This window comes from Lipophrys pholis, assembly GCF_963383615.2.
Source record: "Lipophrys pholis genome assembly, chromosome: 3".
Taxonomy (NCBI): domain Eukaryota; kingdom Metazoa; phylum Chordata; class Actinopteri; order Blenniiformes; family Blenniidae; genus Lipophrys; species Lipophrys pholis.
Genome location: NC_137627.1, coordinates 29,474,073 through 29,492,564, shown reverse-complemented (window position 1 = coordinate 29,492,564; position 18,492 = coordinate 29,474,073). Strand labels below are relative to the sequence as shown.

The window sequence follows — 18,492 nt, the reverse complement described above, 5'->3', positions numbered from 1 at the left end:
TTCATTTACAGTAGTATGTAGTTCTCTGGGTTAGAAAATAATATTGGGGCATCTCATAGCGGAGCACAATGCAGCCACACACTGCATTGTGCAGCGGCTGCGTTGCCTCAGCCTGCGATCATAAAGCAAAACAAGACCTGGACGTGAAATTAGTTACAATGATGTTACCATGAAAAGCGTGAAAAAAACCACAATGAAAATCTGCTTCTAAATTCTGTCTGACGTAGCTGACTGACAGCGGACGAGCACGGCAGCACTCTCGAGGGCCACCAGCTCTGCCTTCGCGGATTAAATTACCTCGTTCCCCAGTATTATTAACTTCAGGGAGCGACTTATTATATCCTTCCCACTCGTTATTTTAATTTTTTTCTCTGTGACCACTCCGGGGCTCCGTGTTCGATGTAGTTTTCCGAAAGTTGGTTCAACCTCGCTTCCGCCTTGTAGGTAGCGATAAGTCCAGCGATAACTCCGCCCCCAGCTGATGATGCGCCTGGCTCCGCTTTGACCCAGCAACAATGTGGGGCCAGCATAGCACCAGTTTAGCCCCCATTTGGCCGGGGCTTTGGCAGTGGAAAGAAAGCACTGCAGCTATCCAACTTTTCATGACAACATGTCCGCTGTTTGGATATATTTTTCGCTCAAAACACCTCAAAGCAACACATCGACATGGATGTTTGCAAAGCCGTTGTACAGTGAGGCGGCCGCTCTGCCGCCAGAAATCACAGTTTTAAAATGCCAGCTCGCCAAGGAAAACAGCATCAAAATGATGAACAGCTTGCTCCTCCACTGTAGCAGGCAAGTCACACCTCTGGGAAGCTGCGTCCTACTCCACGCAAAACTCCCTGAAAATAGTCCCAATCATTTGTGCTGCATTAGTGCTGGAAAAATTGCAGTTTGTGCTGCGTTGCTAAAGAATTTTCCCCAGGGATTAAAAAAGTGATTCTGAGGTTTTAAAGATATAACAAGTTTATAATGAGATGATGACGTCACACAGACCCCCTCATTGTCCAAACTGAAAAAAAATTGTTTGTACCATTTCCTTTTCTGACCTTATACTAACCTCAAGTTGTCTTTTGAGAGAATACATGTATACATTCGTGCATTTCATACTTGCCTGTAGACAGGAGTTTATTACAGCCTCATATAAAAAACGATAATAGTAATATTAAAACAAACAGAGTTCCGGTATCGGAATAGTATTGGTATCGGCAGATATCCAAATTCGGGGATCGGGATCGGAAATGAAAAAGCGTAGATCGGTGCGTCCCTAATAAGAACAGAGATAGTCTGCAACAAACCGTATATGCATACATGCACGCATGCCCGCACGCACGCACGCACAAACAAACACGCGCTTCTTTCTCCCTCCTTGCACTGCAAGCGGTGAGTCATCCCTCTATTCACGTCACAGAGAGATGAGTGCATCCTGTGACAGGCCAGTTAGGAGCAGTCACACTGATCTATGTGGCACCTCTCAGCTTCTTGTTTGTCCTCTGATGGGAAAACTATGTATGCTTACTCCCTTTAAGGAAGGTTTACTCAGCTTTTAGTGGGGGGATGGGTGGGTGTCCGTGTGGGAGCCAGTCGGTAGGGAGTAGAGCCCCCGCAAGGAACAAACTAACTGTATGATGGCTTCCTGCCTGGGCTGCATCACCTTCCATCACACTTTGTGCTCCTTTGTCATCTAAATCTGGATACCTGAGGATGTGTATTGTCTCATTGTTATTTATATACGCCACAGGGTATAAACGAAGGCTCCAGAAATACCAGTCTTTTCTATCACTGAGAGTAAACAGTCTATATATAGCTCATTAACAATATCGAGTGCCTCCCTTTGCTTCAGGGTCCAAAAGAGATCTTCAATGTGAACCCCCTCATTTTCTTAACATATTTAATGTACAATTTTAGGGGGAATATAAAAAGTGGCTTGGAGGTCACACGAATGTCAATACAGTACAAGATGTCCTGTGTGGCAAGCCATAAACAAAGCAAATAATTTTCAGATCAATGATTTCCCAAGCTACAGCCATTTTTCAGAATCGTTTGCAATTACAGTTACACAACTCTGCCTCAAACAACTACTCTAGCAGTCCTCAGTGCACGCAGTGAGCAACGCATCACAGCTCCACTTCATTGTTGCCGTCACAAAACCAGCGCAATCACAAACAATTGTGGCAAAGGAAATGACTGCCATCAGGATAAATAATGTGTAACACATCTTACTCAAACAGCCACTTTGCATTCTAACTCGTCCACTGAACACTAATTACAGCGCACTTTACTTTAAATTAATTTTATCACCTGTCAAATTAAAAAGCATGAATGTGACACGTCAGGGGAAAAACAATGGAAGAGGTGTCACATACTTCAATATGGGAAGTGATGTAAAGAGAGCAGAACTCTTCTGAGCACGCAATGGCAGACATACTAGTACAATAACAAAAGGATTCTCTCAAAAGTGACATTTTCACCTGGTTTTAAAGCATTTTGATGGCTCTTCTTCAATCTTTCATTTACGTTATGTTTCTATATAGATATTTGTTTTTGTGACCGTGTTTTGTGGTTACCCTGCTTTTTAAACAGCAACCATGTTACCATATATACAGATTAGTTCCCTAAATCCTTGTAAATCAAATAATGGGGGAGGTGTTATGTCCTTGATCAAAGTAGAGCTTACATCTTGAGTTGAGCTAACAGAATCTGAGGCTTCAGTAGCCTTTTAAAGATTGCTCTTTACGTTACCATCCCCACACCATGGACAAGAAAACACTGCAGGAAAAAAAGAAAAGGAGGAAAACCACTTGACTTAATTATCTCTGACTGCTGATGCCTCTTACTCGGTAAAAAAAAAAAGAAAGAAAGGAAAAAGTTACACCTACAGTTTTTTTAACAGAAGGAGCAGAAGAGAAAACTTGCTCATTTTGTCCCACTTCTAACAGACTGGAAGCAGGTTCAAAGCCCACAGCAGACAGGAGGAATGATTACTGCAAACAAAGCATGTCTCCATGCACATACAGGCATGTGAGGACTGTTTGGAGACAGACTGTGCATCCATTTTCCGAGTCTGTGTAATGCGAATCAATGGGATTAGACATGATCAGCTCAGTGCCTCCTAAAAAGCTTCTAATTTTGTTAGAAAATAAATTAAAATACTGCATAACCAATTCTTTCAAGCTATACCATTCTCTTGATTGGCTTGAACCATAAGAGGTAATTAAGTCACTAAGGAGGCTGAGAGCTGTGAGACATGACTGCCATCCTTTCTGTAAAGAGAGAGCATTGCATCCTGGCCAACACCCTGCTTTTCAATGCAGACACATTATAAAAGATTCTGATTTCCTCCAGGTGAGAGTGACTGCTGGCAACTGTCGAAGACACTTAACAACATCGGCATCTCTCTTTTCAGAGAGTCAAAAATGCTCAAATGTGCTTTAAACACAGTTGGATATTTTTACAGATGAGCAAATTATCCATTCGATTTAACAGCCCAAATGGATTTCACAAGGAACGTAACAAAACTACTTATGCATAAAAGCAATTTTTGCACTTAACATTGGTTTGATTATTCCGTTGCCAACAACACAGAGAGAGCTCTTCAGTGCAGTGCATTTCCACGGAAAGGTGACAAATCGGAAGCTTTGTGTCGCTTGTATTTTCATTTAACAGACAATACTGACCACTTAATTAAACTTTGATCCATGGGACTTGTTGGTTTTCAAACTTAATTCTAAATGCCATGTTCTTTAATATGTAGAAGGACAATTTCAAAATATGTCCAGAGAATTCACTGTACAGAGACGATTAGATGTTGCTGTCTTTACAGACTTGGTTTAATTATGTGGAAAAACAAATATTGTGCCTTTAAAGGCCACATCTACAAGTTTTTTAACCAATGCATTATGGCTTACTCATTCAATGCAAGTTAAATGCATTCCAGGAGATTTCACATAACATGCATTTAAATTAATAATCATATTTGAAATATATACATGCCAAAGTATAAAAGCATCCTTACCTGTAATACACTGATACTGACCATCCTCTCTTCGAATAGTGAAGGCCTCACCTGGGTTTACCTGCACCAGGATTACCTGTAAGAAACAAAGATCGGTGTATTAGAAATGCTAATTTTCTCAGGGCTGGTGAGTCACAGTAAAATATTAACATCATGACACGAAGACAAATGCCAGTTAGAAACTGTTTCTCTGGAAAATAATTACGACAATTGCTTTAAAAAATATATATTATTACTCCAGAAGCGCTTCCTGCTAAATTTAGTAATTAAACCGGTGCTGCCAGCAGATGAGTTGTTTCTTTCAGCCTTTTTGATCATGAATACTACAAATACAATGAAAATGAAATAGTTCACTGAAGATTTAAAATTGCCAAAATGAAGGAAACAATTTAGATTTGATTCGAGCGAGAATTAAATCAAGGAACTGGAATCGAAAGCTCTCCGCACACACTCCCAAACAGGCGTAGCTAGGTATTTGTTGCCTGGCACTGTGTGTGGGCACGATTTACCTCACTCTTGTGGAAGTCGCTGTCATAGAATCTACACTCCTCTGGCAAAGGGCTCTGCCTGTGGCTCTCTTCAAGCACTGAAATCATCAGCACCTCCATCTCTGACACTGCTCCCATTCATGTGCTCAGCAGAGAGTGGAAGGAGTTCTTTGACTGCCACACACCGAGTCTCATATGTTCATACAAACCCACACAAGTCGCGTCAGCAGTAAGTGAAGATGATGGTGGGAGGGGCCAGGGAGGTCTAATTGAGTCAAAGTCTGGGCACTTCTCAGCCGGGTGCAAGCATGTGTGCGCTGTACAATCCCTTCAGTGTGAAATTGACACCCCTCCTCAGATTATTTCTCTTTGTTTGATTTCACACTGAACACAACAGTTAAAATCAATACTTTGACATTTACTACACATTATTGAAAATCAAAAGGAAGAGAATTCTGCTTCCAAAAGGACCTTACTGCTACTTACTGTTGCCCGCATTGCTTTTTCTCATTCAGGCGTCACTATTCTCACAGTCACTGAGAGGAAAAGAAGCTCCAGGGTCTATTGGATCCACCACCATTTCACCCAACCCTCCTGAGAAATCACATGACCTGCGACACTAACACATCTGGCTGGGCTGGGTTTTTACACCCTCCATTTTCAACTCCTGCATAAAGTCCAGGAAGAAACTGAAGAGATGCGTGGCAAAAGCAGAGGCTCGGTCTCTCGCGCTGGATGTCGTCTTCACGGAAAGTGTGTCGCGAGTCTCATGTTTGCTTAGCCAGGTTCAGCCTGATCTACTCCGAAAGCGGCACTCTCTGCAGCAGGCGGCTTGTTCACTGCTTCCTCTGGCTCCAGCGCAGCTTGCCCACCGTCGGTATCCACAGCAACCCCTTCAACAAATAAGCCACGGCAATGTTGGCGCTAAACAGTCACAGAAGGGATTGAAACCTTATCAGCAGTGGCCACTCTCCGGAAAAAGGAGGCGGATGTGTCCGAGAAAACAGGACCAAAAAAATGAGTTTGGGTGATGCCTCAGTTTGCTTTTCAGTTTCCTTCTCGCCTCTGCCGCTGACTGTGTGCCAGCTCAGTTAACGTCTGCTGTGCTCCATTTCAATAGCATTCCATCAGGATTTGATCATAGCACAGCTGAGACGCCGAAGGTATAAGGGGTCCACAGCAAGGGGAGTCCTTTGTTCTGTCTTTTTGACAACAACAACAATGGCGTGAGGGAGCTGAGCGACCCACGCAGCTTCTGAGGCTGACATATACGACTACGCTACAGTGCATCTCTCCCTCCCTCCCTCCCTCCCTTCTTCCCTCCCTGCTGTCCTTCCCCCTCACACTCTCCCTGGCTCCCTCTCCCATTCACAGAACAACATGCAATGCATCCTCTCTGAATACTCCGATCAATGCAAGGGGAGATGAGGTGGTGGGAGTTCAATTGCAGAGCTCCAGCGCTGGTGACAATCGCAGCCAGTTCTCTGCCATCTTCAAAGATCACAAAGCAGCGCATCTACGGTCAAAACAGAGACATTATTTGTGCTGTGAAGAAATAAACACAGCTTGGAAGTAGTCACTGCTTCAGTAACATTTGTCCTTATTTATTCAAAATGGATCATTCCTTAAAGCGACAGCGCTGATCACTCGATCTGCGTGGGTCAAGTTAACAGATACTCTGCGTCAGAGATACGACTGAGTAGAAAGTACATCAAGATAGTGTTTGTTTTATTTTGGGCAAAGTGTAGAAAAAGAATTTCTTTAATTGAATGTAGATACAAGCATTAATCATTAAACATGCAAGCTTAAGAGGAATTAAAGAAAATCATTTCATAGGAGTACAAAAATTATGTCAAGAGTTCAAACTTGTAGTAATTATGTTCTTCATAGAAAGAAAAAAAATTTGTTGGTCTGCTGTGTTTTTTTTATGCTAATCTGTTATAGTCCAAAGCATGGACTTTTATCAAAGTGTCTGTTTAAACGACAACAATGCTCAAAGCCACTGTAAACGCTACTTTTTGGGAACGGCTCCCAAGGTGGAGCTTTCCAAAAATACTCAGGCTCCGTCACCGTGTAGACAGGGAAAAGCAACACTTTCTGGAAAGGCTCGGGTTCCGTCTTCTTGTAGACAGCAGAAACACTGCACATGTGCACCATAGCTATAGTAAAACAGTTCTTGCGTGGATTCACGAGTAGATTGACAATAACAATTGCGTCCTCCAGAGTGTCATGACTCCCAGTCCATATAGCAATCCAATAGTACTGACGTTGTCCCTCAATACAGATGTCCGTGTACTTGAATTGTTGATGGTTATAGCGTATTGTTCTCTGTGTGCATGTGTGTGTGATTTCATTACAAATACAAACAGCACCCACTCGTGGCCCAACATGAAAACTACATCGTTTTGAGTGTTTCTGCTGTTGCCGTGTTAACAGACATAATTTTCATAACGTTGCCATGTAAACGAGAAACCTTTGAAACAAAAACAACGTAAAAAAAACTATGCGTTTTCACTTGAAACGTGAACATAAAATGTGACTTTCCGATTCCTCCAACTAAAAATGTAACTGTCATTCAAGTAAAAGCACACAGCTCGACATGATGGTTATGTGTATTTTTGGCAGTTTAATCCAACAACAACCAAATAACACAACAAATTGTACATTGACAAGTGCAAAGTATTGATATTCCAACCCGTAATATCATTTGGAAAAAGTGGACTCTTTAAAACAACTAAAGTAGCTTCTCATTCAAAAGATAATTCCATTAGTAAACAAATAAAAGCTATGTGTTTCGTGTCAAGACCATTTTGCTCTTGAAGAAGCAACATTACATTGTGCTGGGCAATGAAGAGACACATTTTTGAAGCCAATCGTAATGTTTAGTATTTTTTTTTGCTTTTTAGCCTTGAGAGCATTAGAGAGATAAAGTTTCCTCCCAGAGGCTAAAAAACACACAGTTGAGGTTCAACAGTGGCTCTGAATTTGCAGGAAGGAGCGGATGCGTGTGCGATCGTCTTTTTCTTTGTTCACCCGTGATGACCGGTAGGTACCCTTATAGCCTGCAGATCGGTTTAAGCCCCCCTGTTGGGTTGAGTTGGACAAAGCAATATTGAACAAGGAGGGGTGGATAAAACAAGAAAATGTGTAGCAGCTCTAGCTGGCAGTTCAAAGGGAATACACAAAAATGAAAAAATATCCATCCATCGTCCTCTGCTTATCCGGGGCCGGGTCACAGAGGAAGCAGTCTAAGGGATGCCCAGACTTCCTTCGCCCCAGACACTTCCTTCAGCTCTTCTGGTGGGAACCCAAAGCGTTCCCACGCCAGCCGAGAGACATAGTCTCTCCAGTGTGTCCTAGGTCTGCCCGAGACCTCCTATCGAAGGGACATGCCTGGAACACCTCCATAGGAAGGCGTCTGGGGGGCATCCGAAAAAGATGCCAGAGCCACCTTAGCTGGCTCATCTTGATGTGGAGGAAGCAGCGGCTCTACTCCGAGCTCCTCCCTGGTGACTGAGCTCCTCACCCTATCTCTAAGGGTGCGCCCATCCACCTTACGGAGGAAACTCATTTCAGCCGCTTGTAACCGGGATCTTGTTCTTTCGGTCATGGCCCAAAGCTCATGACCATAGGTGAGGGTAGGAACGAAGATCGACCGGCAAATCGAGAGCCTCACCTTTTGGCTTAGCACCTTCTTCACCACGATGGACCGATACAGTGACCGCATAACTGCAGATGCTGCACCGATCCGCCTGTCGATCTCGCGCTCCATCTTCCCCTCACTCATGAACAAGACCCTGAGATACTTGAACTCCTCCACTTGGGGCAAGGCATCTCTACTGACCTGAAGGGGGCAAGCCACCTTTGTCCGGTAGAGAACCATGGCCTTGAATTTAGAGGTGCTGATCTGCATCCCAGTTACTTCACACTCAGCTGTGAACCGTGCCAGTGCACGCTGAAGGTCCAGGTTTGATGAAGCCAACAGGACCACATCATCTGCAAAGAGCAGCGACGAGATCCTGTGGTCCCCAAACCGGACCCCCTCCGGTCCCTGGCTGCGCCTACAAATTCTGTCCATAAACGGTATGAACAGAAAGTGACGGTGACAAAAGACATTCCTGCCGTAGGCCAGCGTGCACTGGGAACAGGTCCGACTTACTGCCGGCAATGCGAACCAAACTCCTGCTCCGGGCGTACAGGGACCGGACAGCCCTAAATAAAGGGCCCCGGACTCCATACTCCCTGAGCACCCCCCACAGGACGTCCCGAGGGACACGGTCGAACGCCTTCTCCAGATCCACAAAACACATATGGACTGGTTGGGCGAACTCCCATGAGCCCTCGAGCACCCGTTGGAGAGTATAGAGCTGGTCCAGTGTTCCGCGACCAGGACGAAAACCGCATTGTTCATCTTGGATCTGAGGTTCAACTAACGGCCGGATCCTCCTCTCCAGTACCCTGGAATAGACTTTCCCGGGGAGGCTGAAGAGTGTGATACCCCTGTAGTTGGAACACAGCCTCCGGTCCCCCTTCTTAAAAAGAGGGACCACCACCCTGGTCTGCCACTCCAGAGGCACTGTCCCCGACCGCCACGCAATGTTGCAGAGACGTGTCAGCCATGACAGTCCCTGCACATCCAGAGACTTAAGGAACTCAGGGCGAATCTCATACACTCCCGGTGCCTTGCCACCGAGGAGCTTAGCAACTACCTCGGTGACTTCAGCTTGGGTAATGGACGAGTCTACCTCTGAGAACCCAGCCTCTGCTTCCTCAGCAGGAAGACGTGATGGTGGGATTGAGGAGATCCTCGAAGTATTCCTTCCACCGCCGGATGACATCTCCAGTTGAGGTCAACAGCTCCTCACCTCCACTGCAAACAGTGTAGGTGAAAACCTGCTTCCCTCTCCAGACATGCCAGACGGTTTGCCAGAATTTCCTCCAGGCCGACCGATAGTCCTCTTCCATAGCCTCCCTGAACTCTTCCCAGACCCGAGTTTTTGCCTCCACCACGGCCCGGGCTGCGGTACCTGTCAGTTGCCTCGGGAGTCCTATGGGCTAACAACGCCCGCTAGGACTCCTTCTTCAGATTGACGGCATCCCTTACTTCCGGTCTTCACCACCGGGTTTGGGGGTTGCCGCCACGATAGGCACCAGAGACCCTGCGACCACAGCTCTGAGCAGATGCTTCGACAATGGAGGTGAAGAACATGGTCCACTCGGACTCCATGTCTCCAACCTCCCCCGGGATCCGTGAGAAGCTCTCCTGGAAGTGGGAGTAGAAGACTGTGCGGACAGAGGGCTCGACCAGGCGTTCCCAACAGACGCTCATGACACGTTTGGGCCTGCCGAGTCTGTCCGGCCGTCCTCCCAGTCCACCGCATGCAACTAACCACCAGGTGGTGATCAGTTGACAGCTCTGCCCCTCTCTTCACCCTAGCACAGAAGTCCAATAACAGAACACCGCTTGGTTTCAGATCGGGGAGGCCGTTCCTCCCAATCACTGCTTCCAAGTTTCGCTGTCATTGCCCACGTGGGCATTGAAGTCCCCCAGTAGAACAATGGCGTCCCCAGTTGGAGCACTGTCCAGCACCCATCCCAGGGACTCCAAGAAGGTCGGGACTTCTCACTGCTGTCAGGTCCATAGGCCGAGACAACAATAATGAAAGAATAATTATGAAATATTTATAAATATTGAAAGAATAAGTAGCTGCAATTAGTGTGTTAACCCTCCTATCTATTAGTTCTAAGAGGGAGGAGAGCTACTCCCTACAATGGTTTTAACACAGCAAGTAGACAAAGTGACACTGTGAGATTTTATCATTTAAGAGTGAAACTCATATTCTGAGAGCTGCATCTGGTGAATAGAAAAATAACTCCAACATCCCCCTGAAGCAGCAATGTTCACATTTCCACTAATGCAAGATGCAGGTCAAGTACAAGCATTAATTAATGTCCGGTCGTCATCCTGTGATGACTTCATTTGGAAATGGAAAAACTCTGTAAAAGTGCTCCACTACAGTAAAAGGTTACTTTTCATACAGATGACTAAGCACTGTAATGTGCAATGGTTTCCTGGTGTTATTCATAACATAGGTTTAACAGTAACGGAGGGAAGAAGCCGTGGATTAAGAGAACCGGAACGATCAGAAAATCAGATACACAGTCTGTCCAAAGGTTAAACAATATATCTTGTTCCAACCACTGTAAAGATTAGCATCCATGTACGAGCAATGACCCAATGCAAAGAGACTGAGGATGAGTTAGCACACAGTGTCTGACAGGTGGCCACTGCTGTTTTATTACCTTGGAGAATGAGCCTGCTCTGTGCGTTCATGGCTGCTGGCTCTGACGTTTCTCGGCCGCTGATGACTCAGTTCGGGTTTCTCACTATTTGTTCCTCTTAATTGTTTACTGTGCGTTGATGTGCCGTAGCAGCTGGGCAGACAGGAAACAGGAGCCAAATGACACAGGGAAAATCCTGCCAGTGTCAGAACTAGCCAGGAGCTAACGCAGTCTCCCTGCAGCTGATGGCATACATTTGCGTGTGCAACAATGATTCAAAGCAATTTGATGATGCTCCACCCTCCAGGATCCTGGCGCATGTTGCATAAGGGAATAGTAGGAGGGAAAAACAGGGAGGGTAAAAAAAAAAAGAAGAAAAAAAAAGGAGGTGTTCATGATATTGCGTGTTCTTGTAAATGATTATCCTCATAATAGTAGTCACAAAGGAGAGAATCTGCCTCATCTTTTTTTATCAGAGGACCGCTTCCACATATTTTCTCAGTATTTCCCCATGAATTTATAAACAGTCTCCAGCCATTACTGACTCGTGCAGACTCGAAGCTGTGCATATGAATAGTGAATTTAAAAGATATCCAGATGCTGCCTTCAAGGCTCTTGAGGACCAACTGCTTGCTGGGTTTGACCGCATCGAGCCTACATTATATCGATGGGCTGTGAACACAACATTGTTGGAGTGCAAAATGATCAGAAAATTGTCTCCTTGGTTCTTATATCAAGGTCATTACATGCTGCCATGTTGTCATGAAGAAATATAAAGAATTAAAAATAATTAAATGAACTTGAGTAACATAACGATGACCTGTATGCTCTTACGAATGAAATACATAAAATGAAACCTGTCCATTAGTACCAATGCAACTCATCCATAATGACTTTAAGCATTACAGTCAGCAGAGCACCATTGCAACATAAAGCTTTCCCTGAGCGGCACACACATCACATAAACACAGCTTCTCTCTGTCAATTCATCAAAAGGACCATGAGGTGTAACCAGTGATCCTGGCAACGCGTTAATTAGTAAATCTCATATGACCATTTTTTCAGGACCGAGTGACGTGTTACTATTTCTAAACCAGTAATCAGATTAACGTTACTTCTCCAAGTCACTGTGTGTTACTATTGTAGCATCCAGCAGGACGAGTTTCTTGTCTGTAAAGCCGTTTGATTATTAAACAGAACCGGGCGCTCCTTTGTTCTCGTCCAAACAGACACGCACACACACACAGTGCTCAGCACGCTCACCTGACCCGCCCCCTTCTCCACTCTCAGCCAATCACAGGCCAATTCGCTCCAACACAGGTTCGCTCAGGTGACACAAACAAATCAAAACTAACAAACATAATCATTAAACCATATCATTGCAACAAGAACACAACTGCAGAGCTGTTACACTATTTTTGTAATTTCCCTGAGTAAAATGATATATTGTGCCCCCCCCCCCTTTTTTTTTTTTCAATCAATCAAGTCTTTCATTGATTGATTTGTCCCTGGGGGGAGCAATTAAAAGGTATCTTAGAGCAGGCAGTGCAAATAAATAAATAGATAAATAGTGCAACAACAGACAACAACTACATCAAGGGGTAAATAAATACCATTATAAGTAAAAGTATGATAATGAAACAGAGTCAGATGAAAATACAACAAAGAATGAAGGTCAAAGGTTAAAATATCTATCAGCAGGAGGCCAGGCAGTGATGAGCAGTTTTTGGCTAAACCAGTTGTCATTTTCATGTTGAGACGATGGGGGGTGTTGTCGGCAGCTGCTCAAAGTAACTGAAAAAGTAACTTTTAATCTAAATTAGTTACTTTTGAAGACAAGTAATCGGTAAAGTAAGATACTTTTTAAGGAGTAACTAATAATCATTAATCGGATTATTTTTTCAAGATCACTGTGGCAACACTGGTTGTAACAGTACTGACTGTTCATATCTTTAAGATTTAAATGCGACAATATCCCAAAACACTGACAAACTGCTCCTTCCTGACAAACAATATGTTTTAGAAAAGGGCAACATGATGAGTCAGTGTTTGTCAAAACCCAGAACAAACAAAGGCAGAAACCTCTGAAGACTGAATTATAAATGGCAACTGCAGTTTTTGCACGGCAATGCTGAAAATATTGTTGTTGAATGGTGTTCTGCTAAAATTAGACAGCATTGAGACAATACGTGGACTAGCGAGGAGCAGTCACCAACACCGTGTTGCGCCTTAAGATTCGATTCAACTCCTCCAAGCATTTTCTCCGACACCAGGAACAATGATCAGGCCATAAAACAGCAGGGAGGAAGCCAAAGACCCCAGGAAGTCTCCAACCCCCAGGTTGGCAACCAATGAAAATGGTCGAACCCGACTCGGACACCACAGGGGTCCGAAATTCAAGCTTGGTGAGACTCCTTTCCAACCAACTGTCCCCTGCTTCTCAATCCGAGAGGGACGGAAGAGAGAGCACAAAAGTGGAACATATGATCAAACCTAGTTGAGCCCACTGGACGAGCAGGACACAGTTTGGACTACTTCTTCTCTTTTCCCTTTTCCTTTTATTTGGGGATTCTGGAGACGCGAAGTCTGTCCCGACATCCACTTAGAACTCTGGCGCTCAGAACCGGGCCAACGAAACAGCCGGTTCATTTTTACAGTAGGTGAGACCGCTTCGCTCAGAGACCGCCCTCGTGCATGTGCGCGCGACGTACCTCTTGTTTATCTGGCCGCTAAGCAACCGCAGCCCCAGAAAAAGTGAGTCAAACGCCTCTAGTGGTCGCGTGGGTCATTGCAATTACTCTTGACGTCTGCCTGGTGGATGCATCAAGTCATTGCGCTCTCCCTCTTCGTGCCCTAGTGGTTGTCACGGTTACCACACTGACCCGCCAACGTCTGCCTCCACCTGGTGGACATTCGAGGTCATAACACCCACTCACATTGACCCGCCAAAGTCTGCCTCCACCTGGTGGACATTAGAGGTCATTACACCCATTCACCCTCAACACACACAACAACGCCTGTTAGCTGAATTGAACGATTCTTGGTGATTGTGTATTAATTGTTGACAATTCACTGGTTTGGAAAAGTTTGTGCTCGGATCTCACACCTTCCCTTTTATTTAGGTTTGTTATATTTTTAAACAGAAATAGTAACTAACTTAAATATACCTTTTACAGACGAGACTGATATTTTGGTATTAGCTATTTCCAGTTTATCTGGTGGTGACCCACATTTTATTATAAATAAATAAATAAATTCATGCAAATTAATAATTTTTCATTAATAAATAATTTTTGATAATTTATTAACTTTTAAGTAATTACTCAATTACTCATTAATTACTTCCAGTGATTTATTACTTTCAGTAATCTATTACTTACAGTAATTTAACGCTAATAACCAACCATAAATCCCAACAACAGCAATGCACCAATTTAAAGGGACAAACTTGTGAACAAGCTGGATAGCTCTGCAAAGGATGGGCCGAGCCATAACCAGTCCATTCATTTCTACGAACTCAAGCTTAATCTTTAAAATTGTGGTACATTGAGAACATTTTGTATATCTAAGAAAAAGGTGTCTTCAAACATTCCGGGAGGGGCTTTGTTACTCCTATAATCTGCTAAACCACTGATCAAATTCATGCTGTGACCTCTCTATGGCATCAAACATTATTCCCATCTCTAAATTCTGAACAGCAAGTTTCGAAATGGCAGTGGTTTATCCAACAAGGTAACTTTTTCCATAACCTCAGTTTTGTACAGTATATACTTTGACACTTTTAAAAGCTGCAATGACATGCTAGCTTGGCCCTGCAACTTGAGATTGAGCTTTTTCAGCTGTAGGGTATTGTCGATTAGAAAAAGTAGACCTAGAAGCCCATCCTGCTCTCCGGTTCAGGATGGGAAATATCCCTCAGATGTTTTGAGTCTTCCTGACGAAGTACTTCAGTGAGGTATAGATCACCACCATATGCTGCTTCAACGCGTGTTATAAAACCTTGAATGTGTTGGAATTGATGCATTTCATGACGACAGATTCTTGACAAACGCCTGCTGGTAAGCAATGTGTGTACCTTCCATCCATCCATCCATTTTCTTCCTCTTATCTGGGGCCGGGGCGCGGAGGCAGCAGTCTAAGGGATGCCCAGACTTCCTTCGCCCCAGACACTTCCTTCAGCTCTTCTGGTGGGACCCCAAAGCGTTCCCACGCCAGCCGACAGACATAGTCTCTCCAGCGTGTCCTAGGTCTGCCCCGAGGCCTCCAAGCGGAAGGACATGCCCAGAACACCTCCCTAGGGAGGTGTCCGGGGGGCATCCGAAACAGATGCCCGAGTCACTTCAGCTGGCTCATCTTGATGTGGAGGAGCAGCTACGAACTGCGCCAGTGCAGGCTGAAGGTCCAGGTTTGATGAAGCCAACAGGACCACATCATCTGCAAAGAGCAGCGACGAGATCCTGTGGTCCCCAAACCGGACCTCCTCCGGTCCCTGGCTGTGCCTAGAAATTCAGTCCATAAAAGGTATGAACAGAACCGGTGACAAAGGACAGCCCTGCCGGAGGCCAACGTGCACTGGGAACAGGTTTGACTTACTGCCGGCAATGCGACCCAAACTCCTGCTCCGGGCATAGAGGGACCGGACAGCCCTTAACAAAGGGTCCTGTACTCCATACTCCCTGAGCACCTCCCACAGGACGTCCCAAGGGACACAGTCGAACGCCTTCTCCAGATCCACAAAACACATGTGGACTGGTTGGGCGAACTCCCATGAACCCTCGAGCACCCGTTGGAGAGTATAGAGCTGGTCCAGTGTGCCGCGACCAGGACAAAAACCGCATTGTTCCTCTTGGATCCGAGGTTCGACTAACGGCCGGATCCTCCTCTCCAGTACCCTGGAATAGACTTTCCCGGGGAGGCTGCTCCCCCTTGAACTGCTACCTTATCTTGGTGGGGGAGTTTTCAGTACCCGAATGATCCTAGGAGCTACGTTGTCGGGGGGCTTGCCCCCGAGTAGGGTCTCCCAAGGCAAACTGGTCCTAGGTGACGAGTCAGACCAAAAACAGTTCAACAAGCCCCTATGAACAAACACCTAAAGAAGAAAGTGACGTCGCCCGGTAAGGCACGGCCGGGGCCTCACCCTGGAGCCGGGCCTGGGGTTGGGGTTGGGGCTCGTATGCCAGCGCCTGGTGGCCGGGCCTTTGCCCACGGGGCCCGGCCGGGCCCAGCCTGAAGGGACGACGCGGGCCCCTCTTTCTCTCCCACCTGTGAGCCCACCACCCACAGAGGCAACCGTAGGGGTCGGGTGCAATGTGGATTGGGTGGCAGGGGCCTCGAAGACCTGATCCCCGGACACAGAATCTGGCTTTTTGTGGGACGTGTACCTTCCTACTTCAAATTTCTTACAACTCATGCTACCAGTTTGTTTCTCCTGCCTGATATTGAAGACGTCCGTGTCGTTATCCCTGCAAGTGGCTTCCAACATAACTAAGTTTTGTCTGCTGCAGAAAAAAGCTGCATTGTCCGCATTGAGTTCGTCCTTAGAGATATGTCTGTCAATGCAACATGGTCATTAACACACCAAGAACATAATCTAGGAGTCATTAATGTTGGCGCACACCTCAAAGCCTCATATGACACTGCATATTTTTGCTTTGTTACATTGTTGTGTTGCAAATGTCACTGAATACCTCCGGCCAACCCTGCTACTGTACGGGCTGGCAAATAAATACTTCTGCATATACAATCAAGGTTTGCAACCTGCAGCTTGAAGTCTTTAAGAAACTCTCCTTCAATAAATGGCTTTCCCGCATAGACTTTTATCTCACTCACCACAAAATTTGCTTCAAGCTGCGACCCAGTTTGCGTTAATGAAAGAGATTTTACAGCGTCAGAATGCCTGTATTTAATGGTACACCTCGTTTCCTGTTGCCATCTCTGAGGCACTTTGAATACGACACTGGCTTTTTTTACCAGAAATAAGTTATATATTTCTTTAGAAATTTGATTTTCTCTCCACAGATGAGACAGGTGGCATTACCACTGAAGTCAGCATACAATAATTCATCACCCACTCTCCTGAAACCATCTGCGGTCACCATGTTTGTTATTGTCCATCTACTTGCACATGTGCAGAAGAACGATTTCCTACAGCCATGATGCACATGAGCAGTAGCAGCGTTTCTGCGTTTTCATAAAGTTCCCCCTTGGGAGCAGTTTCCAAAAGGTTGCATTTTCAGGGACTCCCAAGCACAGGTGTCATGTAAATGGACACCGGAAACCCAACAAAAGTTTTTTTTCGTTTTCACTTGAAATCATTACCTTGTAAATGAGACCTCAGAAGTAGCCAGCCGATCACTTTATCACTGATCACACGTCATGTAATGAGTATTGCCAATTGCCTGATTGATTGAAAGAGTTATTTTAAATTATTTATTAAATCATCAACACGTGAAGTCTTTCTCATGGTTTTCACAGGATTGATTACAGACCTGGACAATATCCCTCCCAGGCGCCACATAGTCCTTGTTACTGCTTTCATGACAGATGAAAGAAGTCATTATTCAAGTGTATGTTAGTTTGTACTTGATAACAGTGCCCATCTTCTCTGCATTGCGCACATCCCTTATCTGTCTGCTTATTTACTGAAATCAAACAAAGTCTTGGGCTCAGTTTGTGGAACAGATCACGAAGTTCAAGGATAATAAATAGACTCGAAATTACCAGACAAAATACAGAAAAATAGAATAACTTGAGCAATGCAGATCAGGTACTCCAGCTTTCTGAAATCAGGGAACATACTGCCTTAGGGTTGTTCGGTATACCGGTACTGTATTGGTATCGCGGTACTGACACCTTTAAAACGATACTATACTGGGCCCAGCCGATATCTTTTTTTTTTTTTACGTCGCCGTGGAGCGTCACTGTGTTGTAATTTGCACAGAGGAGTCTCTCTGTGGGGGAAGTGTTGGCCGGTTTTTCTGACTTTCATTCACTTAGGATTTTGTAGACGTGTGAGCGTGGCAAATGACCGGGGATCCCTCTAGGAGAGCCATCGTTGACCGAGGGTGCGCGCGAGATATCGACAGCTTTTTACACAATCGTTGGGGGGGGGGGATTACAGGATGTTTTTGACAATCGAAAGTGCGGAAAACAGCGCTCCGGTTACTCTGAGATGGGGTACGCGAGCGCTCAGGAGATCCGCAACTGAATAGCGCTTCATACTCGACCTTATTTACCAACAACATTCCTGGACGGTGCTCAGAGCAGGTGAGCGGTGCTCAGAACAGGTGAGCGGCTAAACCCAACTACTGGATGGAAAGAACCGGATTCCTAAACCGAAAAGGTGATTGCCTTCCAGTTTCTCTCTGTTTGTGCTCTGTTTTAGCTCCTATTAGCTCCTGTCTCGTCATGGCTTCCCCCTCCTCTCCTCCTATTTTTTCCTGCTCCAAATGTCAGATGTTTAGCTACACCTCGACCTCAGTTACTGACACAGGGACCTGTGAAAAGTGTAGCTTTATTGTAGCACTTGAGGCGAAGCTGAGACAGCTTGAGGAACGTCTCCTCTCTGTCGAGCTTAGGGCTAGCCCTGTAGCTAGTAGGCAGCCGCCAGGTTTAGCTGGAGCGGAGCGTTCTAGCTTAGCAGCGCAGGTAGCTGCTAACTTTAGCCCCCCTCAGTGGCCCCCGAGCAGCCGGGGGAACAGGGTGGTT

The 18,492-nt window shown here is 45.3% G+C and overlaps 1 protein-coding gene across 2 annotated transcripts in view; it reads right to left on the bottom strand.

Moving 5' to 3' along the window:
• fndc3a (fibronectin type III domain containing 3A) overlaps positions 1 to 18,492 on the bottom strand; it is a 94,915-nt gene that overhangs the window by 45,664 nt on the left and 30,759 nt on the right. For both annotated transcript variants that reach the window (XM_080459893.1, XM_080459894.1), the window contains exon 3: positions 4,016 to 4,091. In XM_080459893.1, coding sequence (XP_080316019.1) covers positions 4,016 to 4,091 — 76 coding nt within the window. The remainder of the gene's footprint in view (positions 1 to 4,015; positions 4,092 to 18,492) is intronic.